The sequence below is a fragment of the Zootoca vivipara genome, chromosome 13, assembly GCF_965207765.1.
Source record: "Zootoca vivipara chromosome 13, rZooViv2.hap1.1, whole genome shotgun sequence".
In the NCBI taxonomy this organism is placed as follows: domain Eukaryota; kingdom Metazoa; phylum Chordata; class Lepidosauria; order Squamata; family Lacertidae; genus Zootoca; species Zootoca vivipara.
This window is the reverse complement of record NC_142596.1, coordinates 50,800,659-50,824,218: the sequence shown is the minus strand read 5'-3', so window position 1 is coordinate 50,824,218 and position 23,560 is coordinate 50,800,659. Positions and strand designations below refer to the sequence as shown.

Genomic DNA, 23,560 nt, shown 5'->3' with positions numbered 1-23,560 from the left:
TTAAAACACATCTGTTCACACAACCTTTGTTGGAGGCTTGTAAGTGGGCATGGCTATGCTCCTGCTGAACTGTTTTATTAGCCTAGTGTGATGTTTCAATTACATTTTTAATTAATTGTTGCATTGTTTTGTCTTGTGTGTTCGCAGCCCTGGGATCCTGTAGGATGAAGGGCAATCTGTAAATAAATGACTTCTTCTTTAACAGCAGAGGTTTGAATTGACATACCCAAGGAGATCACACATTTAAAATCAGTCGAATCTAGGGGTGTTCAGGTTCACTGGAATTATTTGCTGTTTCCCCTTGTGGCTTGATGCATACATGAGAGTGCATTGCCATGAGGAATAGTTTTGGACACAGTGCTAGTATGGAAAGGCCTGCTCATGAATAGAGACCTGGATAACAGGTTTTTTTCTTTGGGTCAAATCCTTAGTAGTCTGATGGATAGTTGTTCATTCCTAGTCATTCATGGCAAAACCCCTTTTGGGGAATACACGTAGGAGTCCTGCTACTTTCCCAGTTTCTGCTGATTACCATTGGATTGGCTCAGCTAAGCTGCAAGCGCAAGTCCTCCCAAAGAGAAATTCAGTGGGTGAGAGAAGGTGCAGCAGCTGGAAGCAGCCCCAAAGCGGGTTAATGAATTATAAATAACAGCTGTCAGGTTCCCTGGTTAGCAGGCAGACGGCCCCATATGAAGCTGTCTCCAGCGTGTGCACTGGTTTCTGCAAACAGCGTGTTCAATATTAATGGTGAGTGCAGTGAAACAAGGAGGAAGTCTGGCCAGCTCTGTTCACTGGCTGCTGCTCCCTTTTCTGGCTGTTTCTTTTTCTTCTCCTACGAAACCATGGTCAATTAGAACAACTGCTTTCCCCCACCTCCTTTTCACCACCTGCAGGGTGTGTAGATCAAAATAAAAGTCCCAGAGGTTTTCTCATGGCTTCCTTACTTTTTATTTGTTTGCTTGTGGCTGTTGTCCGTGACGGTGCCTTATGAAGGAGGCATGGAAACTGAGACTAAGGGTGAGAAATGGAAATCCCATTAAAACAGGTTCAGAGTGGCTCTGACAGGGCAGAATGTTTTGGGAGAAAATGGTTGGTTGTGCGTAACTCACTCCCACTGCAGTTGTAGTAAGAACGGATTAAAAGCCAGGCTGTGAAATGTTGTATGAGCTCGTTTTCCTTATCTTTTCGGTGACAGTATTTAGGAATGATGTAGAAGCCTAGTAGTAGTAGTGCTTGTATATGCAATTGGGTGAGAAAGTAGTGTGACGGCCCTTCTCATGTTTTAAAAAGGACTTTATTCTGTATTGTATCAACCTGACGTAGGTCCTCTTCTGGATGTTATACCACAGTTTGGTGCCTTAATGCAGTCTTTCCCAACCTTGTGCCTCCAGCTGTTTTTGGACTACAATTCCCATCATTCCTGACCACTGGTCTTGCTAGCTAGGGATGATGGGAGTTGTAGTCCCCAAACATCTGGAGGCACAAGGTTGGGAAACACTGCCTTAATGTACCTCTTGCCTTCTCAGAAAAATTATCTGAAGCTGGTGCCCAAGAAGCAGCTCTTTGTTGGGCTTCCTTTTATCAGATTGGCAGTTGTGTTTATTGCCGTTGGCACACTGTCCTTTACACAGTGGGGAATGCCAGTCCTGCTGCATGCAAGAAATGACTGGCCAGCTCAAGTTAACTCATGCTCAAGTAATCTATTTTTCTTCAGTCTCTTATACACCTGAGAATAAAAGAAAGTCTGCTTTCTTACATTGTGTGTGTGTGTGTGTGTGTGTGTGTGTGTGCAAGTGCGAGAGAGAGGAGAGAGAGAGTGGTGCAGGTTGAACTCTGCCCCCCTCCACTTTGTTCCTGACTCTTTTCTTCCCCCCATCCAGTTCTTCAGTCAGCCTACCTGTTTTGTCCCCCCACCCCAATACCAGCATTTTTATCTGTTCAAATATTTGTTTAGTGCTTTTCATAGATACATACTTTTTAAAAGCCTTTTTACACTCCATGAGGAGTAGGAGGGAGAGCATCATGCATTATGTTTGATGCAGAGGTTAGAGGAAGACTGTCAGGTCTTAGTGGTGTGATACTTTTGAACACCTTCTCCAGAAAAGTCATGTGATTAGTTGAAATTTTTTTAATAACCCTGTCTCTTTTTAATATGGTGCCACCGATGTGACCTGCAAGAGAGAAATTTTGTGTGGTGGCACTATTTTTAAAATACCATCACATTTGAGAATATTCGTTTTTGAAGATTCATTGAGCTTCATTTCATGCCAAATCCTCCCATCCCTCTGGCAATTTTTCTAGGGCATACCTGTTTGGCAGGTTGTCCAGAACAAAATATTCAGGTATTACAGGAATAGCAAGCTGTAACCAGAGCCAGATATGAAGCCTTGATTGCTATCCCTTCTTTTGTCTTCCCTTTTGACAGATACTCTGAACTATTATCTTGTCTGCAATGCTGGCTCCCTAAATCCGTTTCAGCAGGTGAGTTCCTCAGCCCACACACTTCTCTTTCTCTAAGCTGTACTTTGACATGACCGGGAGTCTTAACAGCAAGTCTCCAGGCTAGCTTCTCAGAAACGTCAGAGTATTTTTCATCTGCTGCTAAAAAGGAGAGCCCAAACGAATGTAGTGAGAACAGTGGGCAGGAGGATTGGCCGTTCACCATGTCTCACTATGATCTCATCTGGTCTCAAAGCAAATGCCAGGAAACGCTTGCCAATATTTGATTAGGGGAGCAGCAAGGAGGGGCTCTTAATTAATGTGAAAACAGCTATCTGTGATGGAAACTGACCCATGTCTTCAAATTCAGGTCACCTTCCAGGCACAGAAACAAAAAATGATCCCTATGGGGACAGCAACCTGGTTGGTCACCCAGTCTTCTCTCAGGAGGTCAGGCTCTCTAGTAAATTATCTGAGTAGCAATCACGCAGGGTATTGCAGCAAAAGCCCAAAGGCCTGATACATAAAACTAATCTCCCTGGCACAACGGTTGAAAACAATTTAGACTTCGAAATTTGCGTCTCCTCCACATATTATTAAAAATAAATCATAATACAAGGAAAACAAGCAAACCACAGGGTGTGTTTATGTAATGAAAACTTTGGTGTGCCTGTAGTTTGCTAATTGGAGTGTGTTTTCTTTACAAACATGGAACACCAACTCTGAATTTTGCCACCCACTTTCCAATGTATACACGTACATAGAAAACCTGCAGACCTGGAAAGAAGCACAAAATTCCACAATACAGACTGACTTTTTTTGTTTCGGAGTCTTGTTTTCACAAAAAGCCTTTGCCTTTGCTTTCTCAGAAAACTTGTGAGGCAGGTTAGGCTGACAAAGTCGCTTTGTAAGCCTTATGCCTGAGGGGGGATTTGAAGCTGGGACCTTCCACCCCCATCCTGCCGGCTTCTGATTCATAGTGTGACACTCTATGGCTATCCTTTGTAGGGTGCTGGTGGTTACTCTTCTAGACAGTGCTTCAATAATTTAGGGTAGCTTGTCAAATCGAGGTCTAGTCATTGCATGCATGCAGACTTGCCCTGGCCCTGATGACTGAGGTACGATGTTTGTGTTGAGCAGAAGCTGTCAGGAAGCCACAAGGTCCTGGTAGAAATGCAGGATGATGTGCTGGAGCTGATGAAGTCTGCCATCAAAGAATACCCCGCTTCCAAGGTAAAGCTCGATGAATGATTCCTTTCCACAAACCCAGTAAAGAAAATGCCAGGCTTTGCATTCCAATTCCTGTCTAACATCTTTGCTTTTAGGAGCACATCAGTCAAATCCAGGGAGTTCTGAATACCACTGAAAGCAACCTGCAGCACCTGACTGCCCTGGTGGACTGCCGGAGTCTGCATTTGGTGAGTCCCAATGGGCAGGAAACACAGTAAATCACTTGGTGCTTGTAGCTATAGAACTGTGGTGTGGAAAGCTGAGATATGGTGTACTGTGAAAGGAAAACCAGGTGGGCCCCGATTGTATTTTCTGCATGGAAACTAGAGGTTGTATCAAATGTAGCGCTAAGTTAAAGTCACTTAGTAGTATATTTGTTCCGCTCATGATGTGTTTCGCACCAGTGGGATGTTGTTGTGCAAGAATGCATAAGAAGGATTCCTTTGTTGCACAACATTAAAACTCACTTGCCCACTGGCGCAAGAGCACCTGCAGACAGAGAACACTGCATTCAGCCCAAAGCAGCTTGCCTCATCTTGAGCTTCACCATGCAACAAGGGCATTTGAACACCATGAGCGGCACATACTTTCATATGAGCTGAATCTGGTGGCCTTCCCTACACTGAAATGATTTGATAAAGTTTCTGTGTAAAGCTGAAGGGACATGAAGGCAGGGCAGCAGCACACCTGGATTCTGATGTACATATTTACCTATGACTAATTGTGAAAAGCAACAGCCGGAGAGAGAAGTGTGCAGCTCCTCTTCTTTCTGGTGTGCTTGTAACTTTAATAATACTTAGTATTGTTCAGGGGTACCTTGCATGCGTTAGCTCTGTAATCCTTACAACAACCATGCAGGTGGGTAGTTTTGAGGCTGAGAGAGAACAGCTTGCCTAAGACTATCTAGCTCAGCCTGTAGCAGAGGTGGGACTTGAACTGGTGATTTCCTGGTTCCTGTCTTCGCTTCTTGGCTACTATGCCATGGTAGCTCTCAAGTGTATACCTGTGTGTTGACCTTAATGTATTTGTCTCTGTAGAAAGCATTAGGATGAAAAGTGAGCCTCTACTGCTTGTTAAAGTTCTTTCAGCTCTGATTTCCTTTGGAGCATCCTCATGTGATACCTGGAAAATAAAAATAGATGAGACTTATAAATTATTGCTGTGACCAGTAACAACATGCTTAATGTATTGTAGCAATACACCCAAGAATTAAAGGGTTTGAATTTCTTTTTTCTTTTCTTGTTATTTATACTGTTGCATTATTAGTGCAATTTTAGAAGGTGAGCCATTTTTTTAAAAGCTCCCTTGGCAGTCTCACAAAATAAAACAGTGTTACTACACATGTTTGAATGGAGGAATTGTGCAGGTGGGAAGCCAGGCGGCAGTGTTGCCTTCCATCTTGAGCTTGAAAGAGTTTCCTCTGTTTCTCTCCTTTTAGGATTACATACAATCTCTGACGGGCTTCTGCTATGATGGTGTGGAAGGGCTTATCTATCTGGTTCTCTTCTCCTTCGTCACTGCCCTCATGTTCAGTTCTATAGTGTGCAGCGTCCCGCACACTTGGCAGCAAAAGAGGTATGCACACAAACAGGGGGAAGAGTGGTGCCTCACACTCAAGACTATTTTATTTTGCTTCCAAAAACATTTATATCTCTTCTTTCTGGTACAAGAGCACCACTCACAGCAAGTTACAACATTTAAAGTTCAGTTTTGTAAAAGCAACAATATATAAAACGATGCATTTATTTATTTATTTATTTATTTATTTATTTATTTATTTATTTATTTAAACCACAGCAGCGCCTTTGGTATTAGATGAAAAGGAAAAATAGTTGTGTGTCATCCACATGCTGGGATTCCAGAGGCTGAAGAAAAGGAGCTGACAGCTCTGTGTGATGTAAGCAAACTACCCAAGCAGTATACTGCAGGGCAATGTGAAACCCTGGAAGAAACTGGCCAAATGGAGCAGGGAAGGAAGTGTTATGTATGGCAGTCTTTTAGATTTTGTACTAAAATACACCTACTAAGTCATCTCAAGCAAACATTATTAGCCACAGGTCCTCACACTACCCAATAGTACTATTCAAGATGCTAAGGTTAGGGGATATGACGTCCGTGGGCTGCAAAATACGCATTAAAGAAATGTCATGACAGTTTGGGAAGGACTGACTGACATGGGATGGCAAGTCTTCCTGGAGTGATTAAGATTGTTTTTAATGTCAAAAAGACCACTTAATAAGATAGACCCGTAAAATGTTCAGCAGACATAAAATGCCATGTTTCCTGTTGTTCAGCAAATGTTCACTGCCACCTTGTGGAACACATTTCAAATTACCCAATTAACTGTTGTTTGGAAACCAGATTCCTTGATCACTCTTTGAATGTGATGCAACTAGCACGTCTTAAACCTGAGAAGGTTATTGGGTCCCACAGATAAGCTGCTGGTTATGTAAGCAGAGTTTTGCTGGCACCATAGTCTTTGCCCTTCCTCCTCTTCTTCCTTCTTACATACAAAAGCCACATGCCAATTCTGTCTGTTACTTAAAAGTTTCTAACCATTGCCTGCTTTGGACCCCTTACACACTTGTGACCTGTGTTGCGTAGGCTTTTTCTCGTGACTTTTATTTCAGAATACAATGTAGTCCCTCCATCCCCCACCCTGGTTGGTTATAGTTTTCAAAAAAAAAGAAAAGTTGGTTTTCAAAGTGTCCTCTCTCACTTGCTCATTATTTCTGTGAGCTTTGGAGTGTGCATTTCTTCTTTAAATATCTACAAAGCTGTCTTGAAAAAGTTCCTCCTATTGTTGTACAAAAACCCCTGCAAATAGGAGAGAAACACTTCGCCTGTCTATCATATCAGGTACACAAATATTAAATCCTGTGGTTAGGAAAAACGGGATAGAAAGAAGGTAAGTTGGGATCTACTGGTAGATTTCTGGGTGATTTGGAGTGGATTGGCAAGGGTTTCTAACTCAGTAATATAAAAAAAATTCCTTCAGTAGCACCTTAAAGACCAACTAAGTTTTTATTTTGGTATGAGCTTTCGTGTGCATGCACACTTCTTCAGATACAGTGAAATGGAAGTTTCCAGGCACTTATGTAGAGAAGGGGTGGGGAGGGGTGGGGATGGGGAGGGGGGATCACTCAGAAGGGTGGTGGAAATGGGTGATTGACTGACTGATAGCTGTTGATGACCGCAAACGACTGCAAATGGTTTTGCATGAAAAAGCAAGGGTTGAGATGGCTGAAGATCGCTTATCATGTATAATGAGATAAGAATCCGATATCTCTGTTCAAACCAGGTCCCTCCATGGTTTTGAGCTTGGTGATAAGTTGCAATTCAGCAACTTCTCTTTCCAGTCTATTTCTGAAATTCTTTTGTAGTAAGACAGCTACTTTGAGATCTTGTATAGAATGTCCTGGGAGATTGAAGTGTTCTCCTACTGGTTTTTCTGTCTTCTGGTTCCTGATGTCAGATTTATGTCCATTTATCCTTTGGCGTAGGGTTTGGCCTGTTTGTCCAATATAGAGAGCTGAAGGGCACTGTTGGCATTTGATGGCATACACAATGTTAGAAGATGAGCAATTAAATAGTCCTGAGATGGTATGTTGGATGTTGTTGGGGCCAGTAATGGTGTTGTCTGGGTGTATGTGGCAGCAAAGTTGGCATCTGGGTTTATTGCAGGCTCTGGTACCAGTGTCCATGTTAAGTCTGGTGGTTGTATTATTGTGGGTGAGGAGTTGTTTAAGATTGGGTGGCTGTCTGTAGGCAATGAAAGGTCTTCCTCCCAGAGCTTGAGAAAGGGAGCTGTCATTGTCCAGGAGAGGCTGTAGATCTCTGATGATGCGTTGTACTGTTTTAGCTTGGGAGCTGTATGTGATGACTAGTGGTGTTCTGTTATTTTCTTTTTTGGGTCTGTCTTGCAGCAGGTTCTCTCTAGGTATCTGTCTGGCTCTGTTGATCTGTTGTTTAACTTCATCAGGTGGATATTTTAGTTCTAAAAAGGTTTGCTGTAGATCTCTTAGGTGAGATTCTCTGTCTGTAGAGTTGGAACAGATGCGGTTGTAACGTAAGGCCTGGCTGTATAACTCAGTAATGAACCCATTAAAACCTGGCAAAACTTGCCATGGCTGGCTTTGTGTTAGTCACCTGTTTCTCAGCCTCAGAATGCCTTCTCTGTAAAATAGGGGTATTAATTAGTTGCTTCTGACCAAGTGTTTGTCAGAGACTGTCAGGCAGCTTGTGTTTTGTGCTAGGATCTTCAGAATGCAGCAACTTGGGTCTAGTACAGTAGGCAATTGGCCTCAGCTCTTGAGCCACCATTTGGCGCCTGTCTCTGCCACAACCACTATTTTTGCCCAGGTTCCAGTTAGTAGACATTGTAGGAAACAAACACAAAATAGATCCTGTAAGCTAGAAGATGGCCTGTCTTTATATAAAACATCCCCGAGATTCTTCAGTACTGGTTAATAATACTGACAAAATATGGCAATCTCCTAACTTGTAAAAAGGTGACTGTGTATGTGTGGCCGCCTCCTTACCCCACAGTCTTAATATTATACTGGCCCCTTAGATTAGTTGTGCATTCAGTGGCTGTGTTCATTGCCACCCTGTATCCCGGCCTCTCCCAGACTGATGCCTTCCAGCTGTTTTGGACTGCAATTCCCATCAGCCCCAGCTAGCATGCACCAGCTCCTGGAAGACTGCTTTGTTGGTTCTGAGTTATTTGGCAGGCTCTGTGGGAAGAAATGTGACAGGCTTTGAAAGCCCAGGCTGCAGTTGTGGGAGGTCTGAGTCATTCTGTTCTCTGGGGGGAGGTGGTTGCTGTGAGAAGGAAGCTGTTGCTGTACTGAACTACTCAGAAGCATGGAAAAGAGGGAGGAGAAGGAACACCACGTGCTTGGTCTGGTTTGCTCTGCAGCAGCCCTGAAGAGAAACTTTCCTCCCGTCTGCAGGAGTCCAGATGATGATGGAGAAGATGAATCGACTGCTCAAGGGAACAGGCAAACGCACGACAACTTGTACAGGGTGCACATGCCTAGTCTTTACAGCTGTGGGAGCAGCTATGGAAGCGAGACCAGCATCCCAGCAGCGGCGCACACAGTCAGCAATGCTCCCGTCACAGAGTACATGTGAGTAGATGGTGCATAGAGTGGGTATGCGCATCCACAGGGACACTGCTTCAGTCCCAGACATCTCCACTGAAAAGTGTTAGCTGAGTAGCAGCACTGTCTCTGAGACCTGGGGCAGGGCACTGCATTGTCAAGTCAGGTCAGTCAGTAGTACTGTCCCTGAATGGGCCTGTGGTCTGACTTTTTATAAGGCAGTTTCACATATTCGCAGTGGGAGGATGACCAGGGAGGGAGGGAGGCTCTGTTCTGCAGCTCTCTGTACCTGAGTGAATCCTGGTATTTGGTTTGAGAGACAATGTATGGATCAGTTGAAGGCAGCAGTTACTTTCTACTGGAGAACAAAAAAGGATTTTATGTGACTGCAGCTGCAAGCCAGTTTATTTATATATTTCTGCATTGCAAGTGGATAAACTGATATTTGCAGAGCTTAATGGGAAAAGACTCAGTGGTACTTAAATATTGGAAACACTTGCCAGTAGAGATGCTGTGTGTTCAAAACAGGAGTGAGAAACCTCAGACCCAGGGCAAATGTGGGCTCCCAAGCCTTACTATCTGGTTCCTCAGAACTCAGCCCAGGCCACCCTCCTCCCTGGCCCTGCTTTGCACACTGAATGTTCTTGCCTCTTGCTTCTCTGTATGGGGGCTATAAGCAGGTGTGTGAATATGTTAAGAAAGTAGCCTGTAGTACAAAGATACATTGCATTCATTGTCCTACCCCCTTTTGCCACCCAAATAAAACCAGCCCTTAGTCTGAAAAAGGCTCCATCGCCCCTGGCTTAATGTATTTCCACCATTGTCTCTGTAATTGAATGAATGGAACATCTTCCACAAGCTTTAATATGGAATATGAGATAATTCTTTGCCTAGAGACAACTCAGAATAATGTGCAGGTTTTGGCAGTGTTTTGGACTGGCAGATGATGTGCATCTTTGGACATAAACCACAGGGCTAGGGCTCTTCAAGGGAGTGGTACATCTCTTGCCTGCCTACTGAGCCAAGGAAATAACATCCGCCAGCCTAATCTGCTGTTGAGCAGCAGTTACCTGTTAATGCTCAGTTCACAGATTACATTCTGTGTATACAATTCCAAGATCACAACGAATGCAGCCACCTTATTTTTTACTTCCACAAATACTGTAAACCAGAAAGTGAATGACATTTTCACACTTTACTCTTTCTTGCCTTCCCCTCAGGAGCCAGAATGCAAATTTTCAGAACCCCCGATGTGAGAATACACCTTTGATTGGCCGGGAGTCTCCACCTCCCTCCGTAAGTCTGTTTTAATTACTGCTTTGAAGGGTAAGAAAGAAATCTGCTTTGGAGATACTGTTAGTGTAGTCAGCTCCTATATACTACTTATTTAGAACAGAAATCTGAGCTCTTCCTGCACCCATACACATTAACACAACTTGTCTCCTGGTAAAATGTCTAGGTTCCTTTTCATACAGGAAAACAAACATGCATGTTGCTTAGAACATGAGGATTGTTGTCACAGATGTGAACCTTTAGAAGAATTCTGCAAATATATTCTGCTAGTAAGTCTGCAGATATATCACCATAGTAACTCCTGAGCTTGTAGTGGAAACTGTTTTGACATTAACTCTGAATTATTCTCCAAAATCTGCCTTTAAGGTATACAGGTGTTTAGGGGGTTCGTCTTCTGTTTCAATATTTGCAATTTTTTCATTATTTTGTATCAAACTTTCAGAATAGGGAAATGTCTTTCATGAAAGGTTTTGATTGACCTGGAAGCTGTTTCAGGCTCAGCTTTGTTTCATTCACTGCTTAGTTTCTTTGGTTTCAAGCTTGTAATAACCTGCATTATATCAGCCTTAGCACTGGTTGGTTGCTTTAGCACCTATTTGAGATATGAATGACATAAATCCATCTTTTCCCCTTCTTTTTAAGAAGATGCACTCTTATGATGTCTGAACTTGTATTGTGGGAGGGCCTTTAGCCGTCCCTGAAAGCAAATTCCCCCAAAATATAAAAGAAAAGCAATGAGAATTTTAAAAGAACAAATTGTGACAGTCTGCACTACCAGCCCTAGCTGATTACCTTGACCAGCTCTCAGCAACAAACTTCAGAATTCTCTTTTTTAGCCATTTTCTCCCTTTTCTTTTTTGTATATGGTTTCAGAGAACACTGTTTTTCTCAGCCATGGTGTTACCGTTCCAGAAGAAATGTAAACATCTATTATTGGAATTGATTACTGTTCTGAATGGGAGTGTGGTGGTGGGATCTGTAGCTGCAAACACTATAACTCCCTAATACTGCATGCTAAGCTTGATCATCTTAGTCGCCTGTAGAATTCAGCCAAACCATAGAGTTTTGCTTGCTGCAAAGCTCTTACTCTTTGCCAAAATGAGTCTTCATTCTCCAATTAAGAAATAATATCCCTTGTCGCTAGCAGTGGTCTTAATTGCATTTCTAGAGAGAGGGAGATGGGGGACTTCAGACAGGTGTGGTGGGAGCGCCGTTGAAGATGTGGGATGGGCAGAATATCCTTCATCTCCTACCTGAACTTTTTGAAAAGACAGAATAACACTGTCCCAGTGAAATAAGGAAAGAGAATGTGTCCCTGCATGCATCTTAATTGATACTTTTAGTACAAGAAGGAATGGCTTCAGGTGGGTTCCTGCTTTTTGAATTGCCGGGGGTGGGGGGAGAGAGAGACATCTTGTTGCCAGCAGTTATCTATGCAATGAATCACTTTCAGATGAGAAAGAGAAGGCAGAATCCATGAGGATTGGATATGGGTCCAACCCCTGAGCCATGCGGCCCATTGGCCTTTTCCAGCTAAGGCTCAAATCCACAGCCGTAGGAAATGCCCTTTACTCAACCTTGGCCACAATTTAGGAGTAAGAAATCTGTAAATAGGAGGCACCTAAGAAGTCTTTAAGATGATGTTGCGTAGTCCGTACTCATACTATTTTGTCTCAGCTTCTGTTGTGGAAACCAAGGAAACCTACTCCTAGAACTGGAGTCGTCTTCTTCATTGTTTGTCTATTCTTTTTGTCCCCTTGGTCATACCTTCCCTTGTTTCCTCCTCCTCCTCCTTGCTCCAGAGTCTCTTCCCATAGGACAGTAGAGCCTTCCCTGTCATTGACATACACACCCCAGCGTTTCACTTGCTTGCACTGTGTTTTTCATGCACGTTGAGGCTGCACTCTCTTTTTCTCTCTTTCCTGCATCATCACAGTTGTATTTGGCTGCCATGGACAGTAGCAGCCATATGAGCTGGCAGCTTAAGCCCTCGGACAGTGCTCGGACGTACTGGTAACAGCGCCCGCAAAATCGGAACAGGTACTGAAATAAGGTCCTTCTCGCTGAACTCCCACCCACCCCCTGCCATCCCTGCACTTATTTCCCCAGGCCAGTGCCAGAGTATTCACATTCCTTCTCCCTGCACTTCCCACCCTATCCTTTTCCTGCCCAGGGTTTAGGCTAGCTAGGTCTGCCCTGGTGCTTAGTAATGGAGCAACATCAACATCTTTCCTTGGCAAAGCTTCCTGTGGTCTTCGTGGCAGTCAGTCGCACCTCTTGGAGATGAACAGATTAGCAAGAGTTTGTAATGGAGAGGAATCTCCTCCTCCTCTCTAACTAGGCCTCGAGTTTGGATGCTGCCAAGTGTCTGAAGCTGAAAACGTGAGAGAACCCAGTTTAGCTAACATGGGCATCTTTCTTAATGAAATGCCTATTTGTCTTTCCTCAGTGAATCTCTTGGCATCGCGGCTGATGCTCTGGAACACACATTTTTTTAAAAAATGAATGCCACCAGCATAGAACAGCTACTAAAGCTTCTCCTAACAAATCTGTAATCCAAAGCACTTAACTTCTGCCCATTGCATGTTTCAAAATAACTTCCTAGCTGTGTTGCACGTACAGTCTTTCTACTATTAGAAATGTTTGCAGGCAAGATTTGACAGGAAGAGTTCTCTTAATCAGTAACAAGTAAACACAGTTGCCATGTTGTGCTTTCTTCTTCCTATGATGCTAAGTGGCAAGAATCCACCAAAAAAACAACTTCTGTAGAATCTTAAAGGGAAAGGGGAATAAGCATAGTTTGGTGATAAAGAGCACCATATTTATATGCCAAAGGGTCCAAATTTAATTCCTAGCATCGGGGGGGGGGGATGGACTGACTACAGTGACTGTAGTTCAAAGTTAGAGCATATGCATTGCTCAATTCCTAGTATCTCTAGGTAGGACAGCGAAATGTCCCTGCTGGAAACTGGAGAGCTGCTTCCACGCAAGTGTATAATACTGAGCTAGATGGATCAACGGTGTGACTCTGTACAAAGCTTCCTTATAATTAATAACAAAAGCATTGTGAGTAGGCGTGGCTGGAAAAGCCTTTGCCTGAGATCTCAGGTATTGGCAGGCAGTAGCAGGTAGCCAGCCCTGGGCCATGTGGGCCAATGGTCTGACTTAAGTACAAAGTAGCTTCTTATGGTCATAGTTCGTGAAGATTTTTCGAGGAGAGCCATGCGTAGTTCTGAATCCTAGAGGCAGATATTTGGGGAGAGCTTAATCCTGTGCGGTTTATCCCCTTAAAACAAGCCCACCCAACCAACCAACCTGCACTCTTTATCTACTGAAGCAAACTGAAAGACGTCTGCCCTGGAGAAAGTGCCTGCCCTAATGCAGGTTCTTCTCTTGTTTCCCTGGTTGGTTAGCACGGCCCACTAGCCACAGTCTGCATCCTGTTCCTAGACCTGTTTGTATACATCAAGCTGTTACGCCTCCACATCACCCATTCCTGCTGGGGCTTTTGTGCTGCCACCCTGGCTGCCAGCGCTGGCTTCCATTCTCCGGTGTCACTTGCCTGGTCTTCATTCTTGCCACTTCCTTGTCATTGGCTTGCTCTGCTTTGGCAAATGCTTGTGGGTCTCTTGAGATGGCTGGACTGTCAAGGAAACAGCCTTGGCTCAGTGCACTCTTTATCAAGCGCATGAATGGGTGTGTGCGTCATTCAATGCATGTTGCTTGTACTCTCCAGAATGCCACTGCATCTTCCTCTCTTGTAAGCAGTCTTGCATTGGCCTTGCTTGGGCAGCCAAGCCCCGGGTGCAGCGCTTCCTAATTCTCATGGGTGTATGCCAGTTGCCCATTGCATTGTGTATTTTTAATGTTCTGTATTACCTACTTTGTATTTACAGTGCAGAATATACTTCATGAAATTAGAGCACTATCTGAACTTTAAAAACAAAATAAATGTTACACTGAATGCTTACGATTAATTAGGCGGTATATAAAGACCTCAAAGAAATGAATATAATCAGGGGTACCATTTTGCATTGGGAGGAGGGGGGCATAGAACTTTCTGGTGGGACCATAAACAAGGCTAAATTGCATGATCAGTACCACAAGTTTATCAGCGCAGGCTAAACACTCACCCTCTTTCATGTTTGAAGCAAAAATGTTTGTTCCTTTTTGTATGCATAACTTACTCTGTAGGCCTGCAGTGGTTTCTTACAATAGCTAACTAGAAAGAATACATGAATTTTGAATGTAGGTGGCAGAGGGTGCCCTCCCTAAGTGGTAGGCCTCTATAAAATGCCTGGCATCCTTCTTCCCCACCCCAAAACTTGATTTAGATTAAAGACATGTAGTATTTGTGCAGTTCTGCTGGACAAAAACTTTGAATTTCCACTAAGGACCAGTCCAGCTGTCCCTCGTAGTTCTGCTGTTTTTCCCCCTTTTGCTTTCTAAGGAAAAAATTCCTCTGAGGTTAGGACCAGCAGGGGGAAAGGGTTGCTTAACATTTTACACAGCAAGAAACAATTGGAAGAAACACCACATGCAGGAAGCAGCTGCATCAACTAATCTTGTTCCCAACATATCTTGGAAATGTTTTTTTGGGGGGGGGGAATCAAGGGAAACTCTTATATGTAATTCTGAGTAAAACTGCTTTTTTAAAAAAATGCATGTTGCAGCTAATGCAGATAGGTTGGGGCCAGACACTTGCCTGCTCAAGATCCTGCAGTAGGAAGATTGGTGGGGAGCGGGAAAGGGAGAGAGAAGTGGAACTGTCATCTTGTGAAGAAGTGTCTCCTTGGAACATGTGGGCATAGGTTTTTGCTGGGTTTGTTCCAAAGATCAGCAAAGTCCCTAAAATGTATTTAGCAGACTGAGCCCTTCCAGGTGAAAATGTTTAGTGAAGATAGGATGCATGTTCCAGCAGCCCAAAATGTGTACTGTACATGTTGACCAGAACATCAGCACCAAACAGGCTGACTCATGCTCAAGAAAACTGGACGTCAATATTTTGTCTTAAATTCAGTTGCTGAGAAGGGGCCAAAGGTTATCAGCAAAATATTTATGACAGTTGCAAGATATTGAAGCTACCAACATTCACAGTATCATTCAGGTGAGAAATAAAATAGACTAGTTCTTAGAAATATTAATTGCCCACATAAGTGAAGGAATCCATAATATATAAAAGTTGAACCAAGCTTCAGGTTCTCCTGTTTCCTCCTCCTCTTCCCATGGAACTAGGAGGAGGACTTGGGGGCAGAGTTTGTTTCACTTTTACAGAATCCCGGGCTTAGCATTGTGTTTGAATGAGAAATCTCCATTTAAAACAACTCTGGTTAATTTAACAAGCCAACTTCATAAATAAAATGAGAGGTGATCCAGAAAGTAGTGCTGTTTTGTAGACCTGCACAAGTTAAACTTCAGCTTGACAGCCAAAGACCTGGTCCACATGCTCATAACTTTAAGCCATGGTTGGTTTAGCCAAAGTGTGGTTTGTTGGAATGTCTGAACCCAGCAGCAAACCACGATGGCAGGTTGAGTTGTGCACTATGGCATGTTTTAACTATGGTTTGGTATCTTGTTTGAACCCAGCAGCCTTGTTTAACTATGGTTTGTTTGGCCACTCCACCCCAGATGCTCACCAAGCTACACAGGCACAAGGCAAGAGTAGTTGGGTGGCAAACCAAGCTTTGGAGGAACAAACATTGATTTGTTGTTCATCGGTGAGACAACCATTTGCTGAGCCATGACGGCTTTGCGCTGTATATGGGTTTGTGAAATGGTGTAGACATAAAGGTCATTGGGTATCTGGGGGTGGGAGAGCAGGCACTATATTTCAGCCGAACCTGAAAGGGTTGGTTGAGAGGATGAAAGAGTAATGTGCACAGACGCTGAGCTTCGTGGGGAACGGGTGTGATAAAAGCATAATAAATGTAAGGTTTGATTCTCCTTTCAAGGGAACTTTGAGAGTAATATTTTTGTCTGTAGGACATAACTTTTCTTTAGAAAGATGGGAATCAAAGGGAATCTATCTCAGTGGGAACAGCACAGATATTAACCGGGAGGTATTTATCTAATTAAATTTGAAAGGTCGGGTAGGCTGTCCATAAGTCATCTGCAGTGAAAGACCTGACTGAAAAGAGGTCCTCATACTAGGGTATGTATGGGAAATTGAGCTGTCATCAGGAATGCCATTGAATCACTGACTTTGCCTCTCTTATCCTAAAACCTGCTCTGTTTTACAGAAGCAATGTTCTCTTCTCTGGTGCATACATCAGAAATAAATGTACAGTACAGTGGAACCTCGGTTTATGAACACCTCGGTTTACGAATTTTCGGTTTACGAACGCCGCGGACCCATCTGGAACGGATTAATTCACTTTCCATTACTTTCAATGGGAAAGTTCGCTTCAGTTTATGAACAGACTTACGGAACCAAATTGCACCCATGCTTCAGGTTAAGTACGCTTCAGGTTGAGTACTCCGCGGATCCGTCTGGAACAGATTAATCCACTTTCCATTACTTTCAATGGGAAAGTTCGCTTCAGTTTATGATCGCTTCAGTTTAAGTACTCTGCGGACCATCTGAAACAGATTAATCCACTTTCCATTACTTTCAATGGGAAAGTTCACTTCAGTTTATGAACGCTTCAGTTTATGAACAGACTTCCGGAACCAATTGTGTTCATAAACCGAGGTCCCACTGTAGTAGTGTCTGCCTTGCTCTCTGTGTAAACTTGCTCTGTACCTCTTAGTACACACTAAGATTTCACACTGTTCTTTTTTTAAAAGAGAGAGAAACTTAACATCATGAGCGACCTTGCCTGTTTTACCACCTCTTGTGTTGCCTATTGTCCAGCAAGGGGTACTTCTGGAGCTACTGCAACAACCTTGAGAACAGGATCTGGCTGACATTTATAGCTGAGCATTAACCTGTCCCAGAAGAACATCTGTCTTTCCAGTAAAAACAGGTGTTAATCCCATTGAGGCAGGTGTTCCAACATCCTCAGTGGAAGTGTTGTAGTAGAGGCTCCAGCCACAAAGACTTGAAGAGACAGCAATATTTCTAGGCCTGTGTTGAGGAACCACACTTAATAGCCAGATCCTATCCATGTTTACTCAGATGTAAGCCTCATTTCACTCAGCAATATTTGATCTTGTGTTTTTGATTTTAACGTTTTGGATTTTAACGTTAGTCCATCACCGTGCTTGGTTTCAGCAAGCAACGTTGATTTGATCGCTGCCAAGGAGTAAAACAGTGAATCTGGGATAACACCAAGTTGGCTCTAAGGAGGAAACACCCTTCCTTGGGAGACACTTTTATTTTTACCTTATTTCATTTCATTTATATTGTGCCTTTCTTTCACCTTGGAACTCAAAGCAGCGCGCAGAGGATTTCCAGTGGTCTACTGCCTATGTACCACCCCAGAACTACCAGCTGCCAGAGTAGGGAGCTAAGGGTGCTTGCTACATCATGTGTCCTCAGACCATCCTCTGGCATATCTGCCTGGGTTCCTTCCTCCTTGTCGTTCTTCCTTTGGCAAGTGGAAACTTCACTTTTAAAGGCATGGCCCTGCAGCTGAAGGGGTGCTCTGCTGTGTTTTAGCTGGCTCCTGGATGGATGGATGGATGGATTTGTTGACTGTATCAATGTTTGGACTGTTGGTTTTTATGTTGGATTATTTTTATTATATGCTGGTTCAAGTGTGTATAACAAATGCCTATATATATATAATATATATATATATATATATGCATAATGGGCTTCTTATCAATGTCTTTTGTTGCATTATATGACAGAAAGGTAGGATTGTGTGTGTCCCACACCAGCTCCTTTTCCCCATCTTGTGCCAATGATTGTAGTAATGCCTTTAGACCTGGCCCTGCTTCATACCTCCCAGCATAGGTTCCTGGACAGCCCTCAGTTTGCAACACATACGGTGCCCTTGAATTTTCCATTTTTTTCTTTCATAGTAGAAAATATAGATATGGCAATGTATCTATATATTTCCACTCATCTCTTCCTTTCTTTCCATGATTGAAAGAGGAAATCTGGTGAGCCAAATCTCTGCTTTTTCTCTTCACTGTTTAATCAGGGAGCACTTGGACTGAGCACCGCAAATATTTTGTAAATAGGCATATCACTCATGGCCTGTCTAAATTCCAAATTTAGGTTTGTTTTTATACCAGCTCAACTGCCAAGGCTTTCCCTCAAAAAATCATGGGATTTGTTATGCCTATATCTTCCAAGCCCTTTTCTACATCCAGGAGTTTTGGTTCTGGCATCTTGTCAGAAGCCTAGGTGAACCTTTTGTTAAGGTGTTGGAAAGGATGATTAACCATTTGATATTTAACTTCAAATCTGAATGCAAGGGGATGTATCAAGCAATACTTGAGTCTTAAGGTCTTGCTGATTACTCTGAATTGATCTACCGTCTTCTTTGTGTTTTTTTCTCTTTCTCCAGTACACCTCCAGCATGAGAGCCAAATACCTCGCCACCAACCAGCCTCGGCCAGACTCTGGCAGTGTGCATTAAAAACTAGAATGTGGTCTAAGTTTTTTAAAAAAGGAACAAAACATGCCAACTGCTGCCATCCTGTGTTGTCCTCGCAGAACAGCCCTGCTTTTTTCCTGTCCTGAATCCAGCTCAGTTGCTTTTCTTGCTCCTCTACCCCTTTGGAGTGCACTTGGGGCAAAACTAGGTGGAAGCTTATTGCTGATTAAGGCTATGCTTACTTGCAACTGTGTGTGCAGGAGTGGACAGAGAAGCAAGGTCCTGTGCACACCTGCAGGAGACTCGCCAGTTCACCTATGTTGCCCTGCTATGTGTGGGATCAGCTTTCGTTGATCGCCGATCAGGAAATTGCAAGCCGCTTGCCACCTTTTCTGCCAGGCCTCTGTCTAATTCATTGAGGACGAAAATGGTGTTGTGAGTGAAGCCTAGAAAAAGTGGATCATCTTACAGAAGTACTATGGATGTGACATACTAATCTGAGGAAGCCATATTTAATGCGCACACTGTCAGAAAGTTCACGTGCACTCAGCTCCTACTGCATATCTCTCATCTCTGTGCTACTCTAGAGAAGCGTCTCCTCATTCCAGGATCGACAAATCTGGGAGGCCACCTTCTCCCTTCCGTGTTAGAATGAGAAGGCATGCTGATTCAATCATCCTCTTCCAGTACAAGTTTACTTCTCTCTCCCTCTCTTTAGACCTAGGTGCAAACACCTGGGGAGAAGTAGGGGGCTTCCTTTACCACCAACTGCTGTATTCTCACTCCCCACACGCTATGCATGCACCCACATGCATGCATGAGTTCACATCGGCTGTGCTGGATTTTCCTACTCTACTTTGCCACTAGACTTTCTAATAGCAATCAGCAGATGTTCTTTGACACTGATGTACAGACATGAAACTGGAGCCAGCATTCCTTCTGGTGCCAAAATATTTCAGGACAATGCTTAAGGAGCATTAGACGGGGGAGAGAAGCATCTTATCTCTGCTGCCGGCCACATGGCACAAGTGTAACATGATAAAAGTGCAACTAAGAGTGCCAGCCAGGTTTGGTGCAAATGTTCCCCTGTGGCAAGATGGACTTATTGCTTATTCTGAGCACTGGGACATGCAAGATCCTAGAAGCGTTGGGTTCTGATATAGACCTTTGGGAGCTCCACAATCAATCTACAGATTTATGCTATTCTTGTATCCCAGAATTGGAGAGCAAAAATACTGTGAATGTCAGAACAGGTTTGATATTTCTCCCACCACCCTCTTTGGCCCATCATGCTAATCTCTCATATTGGCTGCACAAACCACATTCCAGTTGCTGCGCTGGCAGCAAAGATCAACGGCAGATTGAGGGAGATCAAAGTTCAGGGATGCCTACACCAGTCCCACAGCTGCTGCATCGAAGGTGCTCTATTTGATAAAAACCATGGGGGTCCAGGGGTGGGGGGACAGGGAAGGTCTTTACTTATTTAATACTTTGATTTTTCATTTCTGTGTCACTTATCCCGTAACAAGTGACTAGAGACAGGGTAAAATACCTCCCAATGTCAGCTGGGATACCAGATTACTTTTTTTGTGTGGCACCATTGTCAGAACTTGGTCCTCATTTAAGTTCACGTAGAAGCCACAGTGAGTTTATCCCATCACCTAGGACAGTACTGGAGGAGACCTCCTCCAGACATAGAATGATAGAATTGTAGAGTTGAAAGGGACCTTGAGGATCATCTAGTCCAATCTCCTGCAGTGCAGGAACATGCAGCTGCCCCATACAGATCAAGCCTCCAGCCTTGATGTTAGCAGCACCACATACTAACCAACTGAGCTGTTCACCCACTTGATAACCCCTATCTCTTCCATTAGCTTCTCTCTTAGCAAAGGGCTGCGTCCAGGGGAAGGTTTTTATGCCTTCTCCTTGGAAATAGGTTGCTTCCTACAAGGGTGTGACTCCTTTGCAGTCTGCTTACTGAGAAAGTGGAGGATGCTAGAGGACCATGGGATCTTTGGGTGCTGCCTGCAGAAGGATAGAAAGAAAGATTGAAACAGTCTTTAGTCAGTTGTCAAAAAGATTTACATGTATATGAGCAGCATAGTAAGCCTTTAAATTTACCTCTGGGTATAGATTATGGTCATGTGCTACCCAATACTATTAGGAGAGGGGTCTAGAAAGTTAAAGACTGTAAATGTTTATGTCCACCCTGCCGTTTGGCAACCTTTTGATAATTACTTTCCATCTGGCTAGCTCCAGAACTGGTCTCTCTTCCCACTCTAAGGACCAGACTACGCATTGCAAAGCAAGCAAACCCACATTTGCCATTGAGTGCACACTCAGTTGGGAGTTAATCCTCATTCTGCTTAGGTACATGGTTTTGAAACACCTTGTTTTTTCATGCTTCTAAAACAAGAAAATGTAGGTGTACACTTAAAACATCTTAAATTTATGGAACAGTTTTCAGATTATACTGGAGAAGCAGCCCTAAAATAGCACCCTTGGTAGCCTAGCCATGACTTTTAATGGCTTAAGAAAGGCAAGCCTTCAAACAAGGTCTCTCCCACCCCACACCCACTAGTGTAGAAAGGAAGAGATTCATAGAGTATGAAATCATAGAACTGTAGATTTGGAATGGACCCCAAGGGTCAAGTAGCCCAACCCCCTGCAAATGCTCCAATAAATGCTGTCTGTGCATACTGATGCTAACCAAGGGACCAACGATAACATTACAGTAACCACTATAGAAATTGCCTTCATCCAAGGTGTAGCTGCAACTTATGCTCTGAAGAGGAAGGAGCGACTGGCTCCACTGGTGGATCATGAATTGCCAAATGGAGATGTGCTTAGTATCTTCCATTGGATTTCTAGAAGGAGACCATTTGGGGGAAAGTGATGCTATAAGGCAAAGCTGCAAGGTCTCTACTGTGTGGATTCGATTGGGGGACTCTGGACTTGAGGTGACTTTTTTTCCAACTTCCGTAGAGTCACAGCATCCAACTGCCTCGTTGCATATAATGCAGGACCTTGGTGTAGATCTTAATTAACGTGGGCAAGACTCAACTTTGTTTTTAATTGAACCTCTTTTTTAAAAAACAAAAAGAACAACACCGATATGGATTCCTGAGTGACGCCAACAGCACATGGAGATTTTCCAAGGCTAGTTTAAGTGGACCTACTTCTGAAAAGAAGCTTGCGTGGGGGGGCATTTGCACTGGCACGAGGAGAAATGCACACAGCGGTGACCTGCAAGTGAGGTGACTCTGTGCACTCTCTTGTGCAATCCCAAACCATCTGTGGTTGCAGCATGTCTGTGGAATCGGCTTCTCAGGAGTTCTCTGCGTCATTTGTTCCACCCCCACCCTGCCCTGCCCTCCAGGCCAGCTTCCGAACAGACTAATTCCAAATTGCTGACTGGACGGTTTTATCTTTCAGCTGGCTTTGGTGCTTGTTGGGGCTCTTAAATATCTTTGGTATAGCAAGTGAAACCACAAAAAACTTTATTTTTTCTCTGTCCTTATTTGTATGAGTTTTTAAGTAATGTGATTTGGGGGGGGGCAATCTCAAAACCATATTGCTTGGAATGTGTCCTGGCTGATTTCCTCAGCGACTCTCAAATCATTTCAGAACTATCACCCTAACTTTGATTTAGAAATTCTGGAGAAGAAGGAAGACTAATACCCAGTACCGCCTGATCAGAATCTAAATGAGGCAGTGAGACATCAGAATGGGAAACTGGAGTGGTAGAGACTCTCCTTTTGATTTTCTCCCCCTCCCCAGTGCATCTGTGGCCATCTGCTTGTCTGCTTTATTTGGTCATGTCCCTCCCCCCCCCAAAAAAAACAACCCGTGGCATTGTCACAGCACTTTTTAAAACAAACAAACAAACCAACAATTGTGAACCAAGAACCTTGTCAAGCACACAAACATCTCCACAATGTGAAATGTATATAGCATGTTGGACTCTCTGCGTCCAGTGTTCAAGACTGCATTGTAATTGTTTAAAAAAGAAAGAAAGAAATTGAATCAAGACTTGGCTGTGAATTTATTTTTTCGTGTGTGTGCTGTCCTGGAAATAAGTGTAGTGTTTTGTATCCTGTATGTTAATGTTAGCTGACTCCATTTTGAGTTCATTTTTGCTTATTAAAAGAAAAAAAAAAAGAAGGGTTCAGTGTACAACCTTGGCGTTCATCCATGTGTTCATCCATCTGAGGAGTTTGATTCTCCTCTGTTGTCCCCTATTCCTTGTTAAATACCACTGGAAACATATTTTAATTTAGTGCCTCGGTTGTGACCAGCTTAGCAGTGATGGAAGGAGAGGGAGGCCCAGAATTTCCCAAACCACAGATTGCATGTTCACGGAAAGGGTGTGTGTGTGTGTGTGTGTGTGTGTGTGTGCGTGCTCAGGGTACGATTTCCACGTTACTGCTTAGCCCAGACACTTGGTGGCACCTAGATGCATCTGGGCCATACAGCTTGTGACCTACCAAGCCAAACAGCACACCCCACGCAACAAGCTGCCTGTTTTTGTTTTTACTGCCTGCCTGGTAGTGCAGAAATGGCAGTGTTGAAACTCCTGGCGGGCTACTTTCTGTAAGCAGATGGGGAGCCAGTTTCACTTGGCTTGAATTTGTGCATGCCTTGGAATTCTTGGTGCTAAACACTATTTAGAAAGCCTGTGCCACCTCTGCTCTTTATCCCTTGTTAGGATGAGCATTGTGTGTGTTCATAAAGGGGAAGAATACTACCTACATTTTGCAGTAATCAATGTCGCAGTGGCTGACCCAGCCATGAGAAAGAAGTTGAGCTGCTCTCTTTTGACACAGCTTTAGCCTGCAGTTTAAGTTCCTTCTTCAGCATGAAAGGTTGAAAGTCATAGGACCATTTCACAAAATGCTGTGTGTCAGATTGTAACAGAGATATTGTGGGATAGTTTTGGTTGTGTGAAATGTGTCCCATGCATAAGGTTTCGTGTGGTACTCATGAATTGGAGGCAAGCCTATG

General features: G+C 43.5%; 1 protein-coding gene across 5 annotated transcripts in view; it reads left to right on the top strand.

The window, feature by feature from the left end:
• The window catches only part of TTYH3 (tweety family member 3), an 81,642-nt gene extending 59,056 nt beyond the window's left edge, over positions 1-22,586 (top strand). The window contains exons 8-15 of one of the 5 annotated variants that reach the window (XM_035130510.3): positions 2,426-2,481; positions 3,580-3,672; positions 3,765-3,857; positions 5,108-5,244; positions 8,625-8,801; positions 9,995-10,070; positions 12,004-12,107; positions 18,527-22,586. In XM_035130510.3, the coding sequence (XP_034986401.3) occupies positions 2,426-2,481; positions 3,580-3,672; positions 3,765-3,857; positions 5,108-5,244; positions 8,625-8,801; positions 9,995-10,070; positions 12,004-12,084 (713 nt within the window). In that variant the 3' untranslated portion in view covers positions 12,085-12,107; positions 18,527-22,586. Of the gene's footprint in view, positions 1-2,425; positions 2,482-3,579; positions 3,673-3,764; positions 3,858-5,107; positions 5,245-8,624; positions 8,802-9,994; positions 10,071-12,003; positions 12,108-15,087; positions 15,175-16,151; positions 16,176-18,526 lie in introns of those variants that run through there. The other 4 variants (XM_088656792.1, XM_035130512.3, XM_088656794.1 and 1 more) reach the window with 4 other exon arrangements.
• The last annotated feature ends 974 nt before the right edge of the window (positions 22,587-23,560 follow it).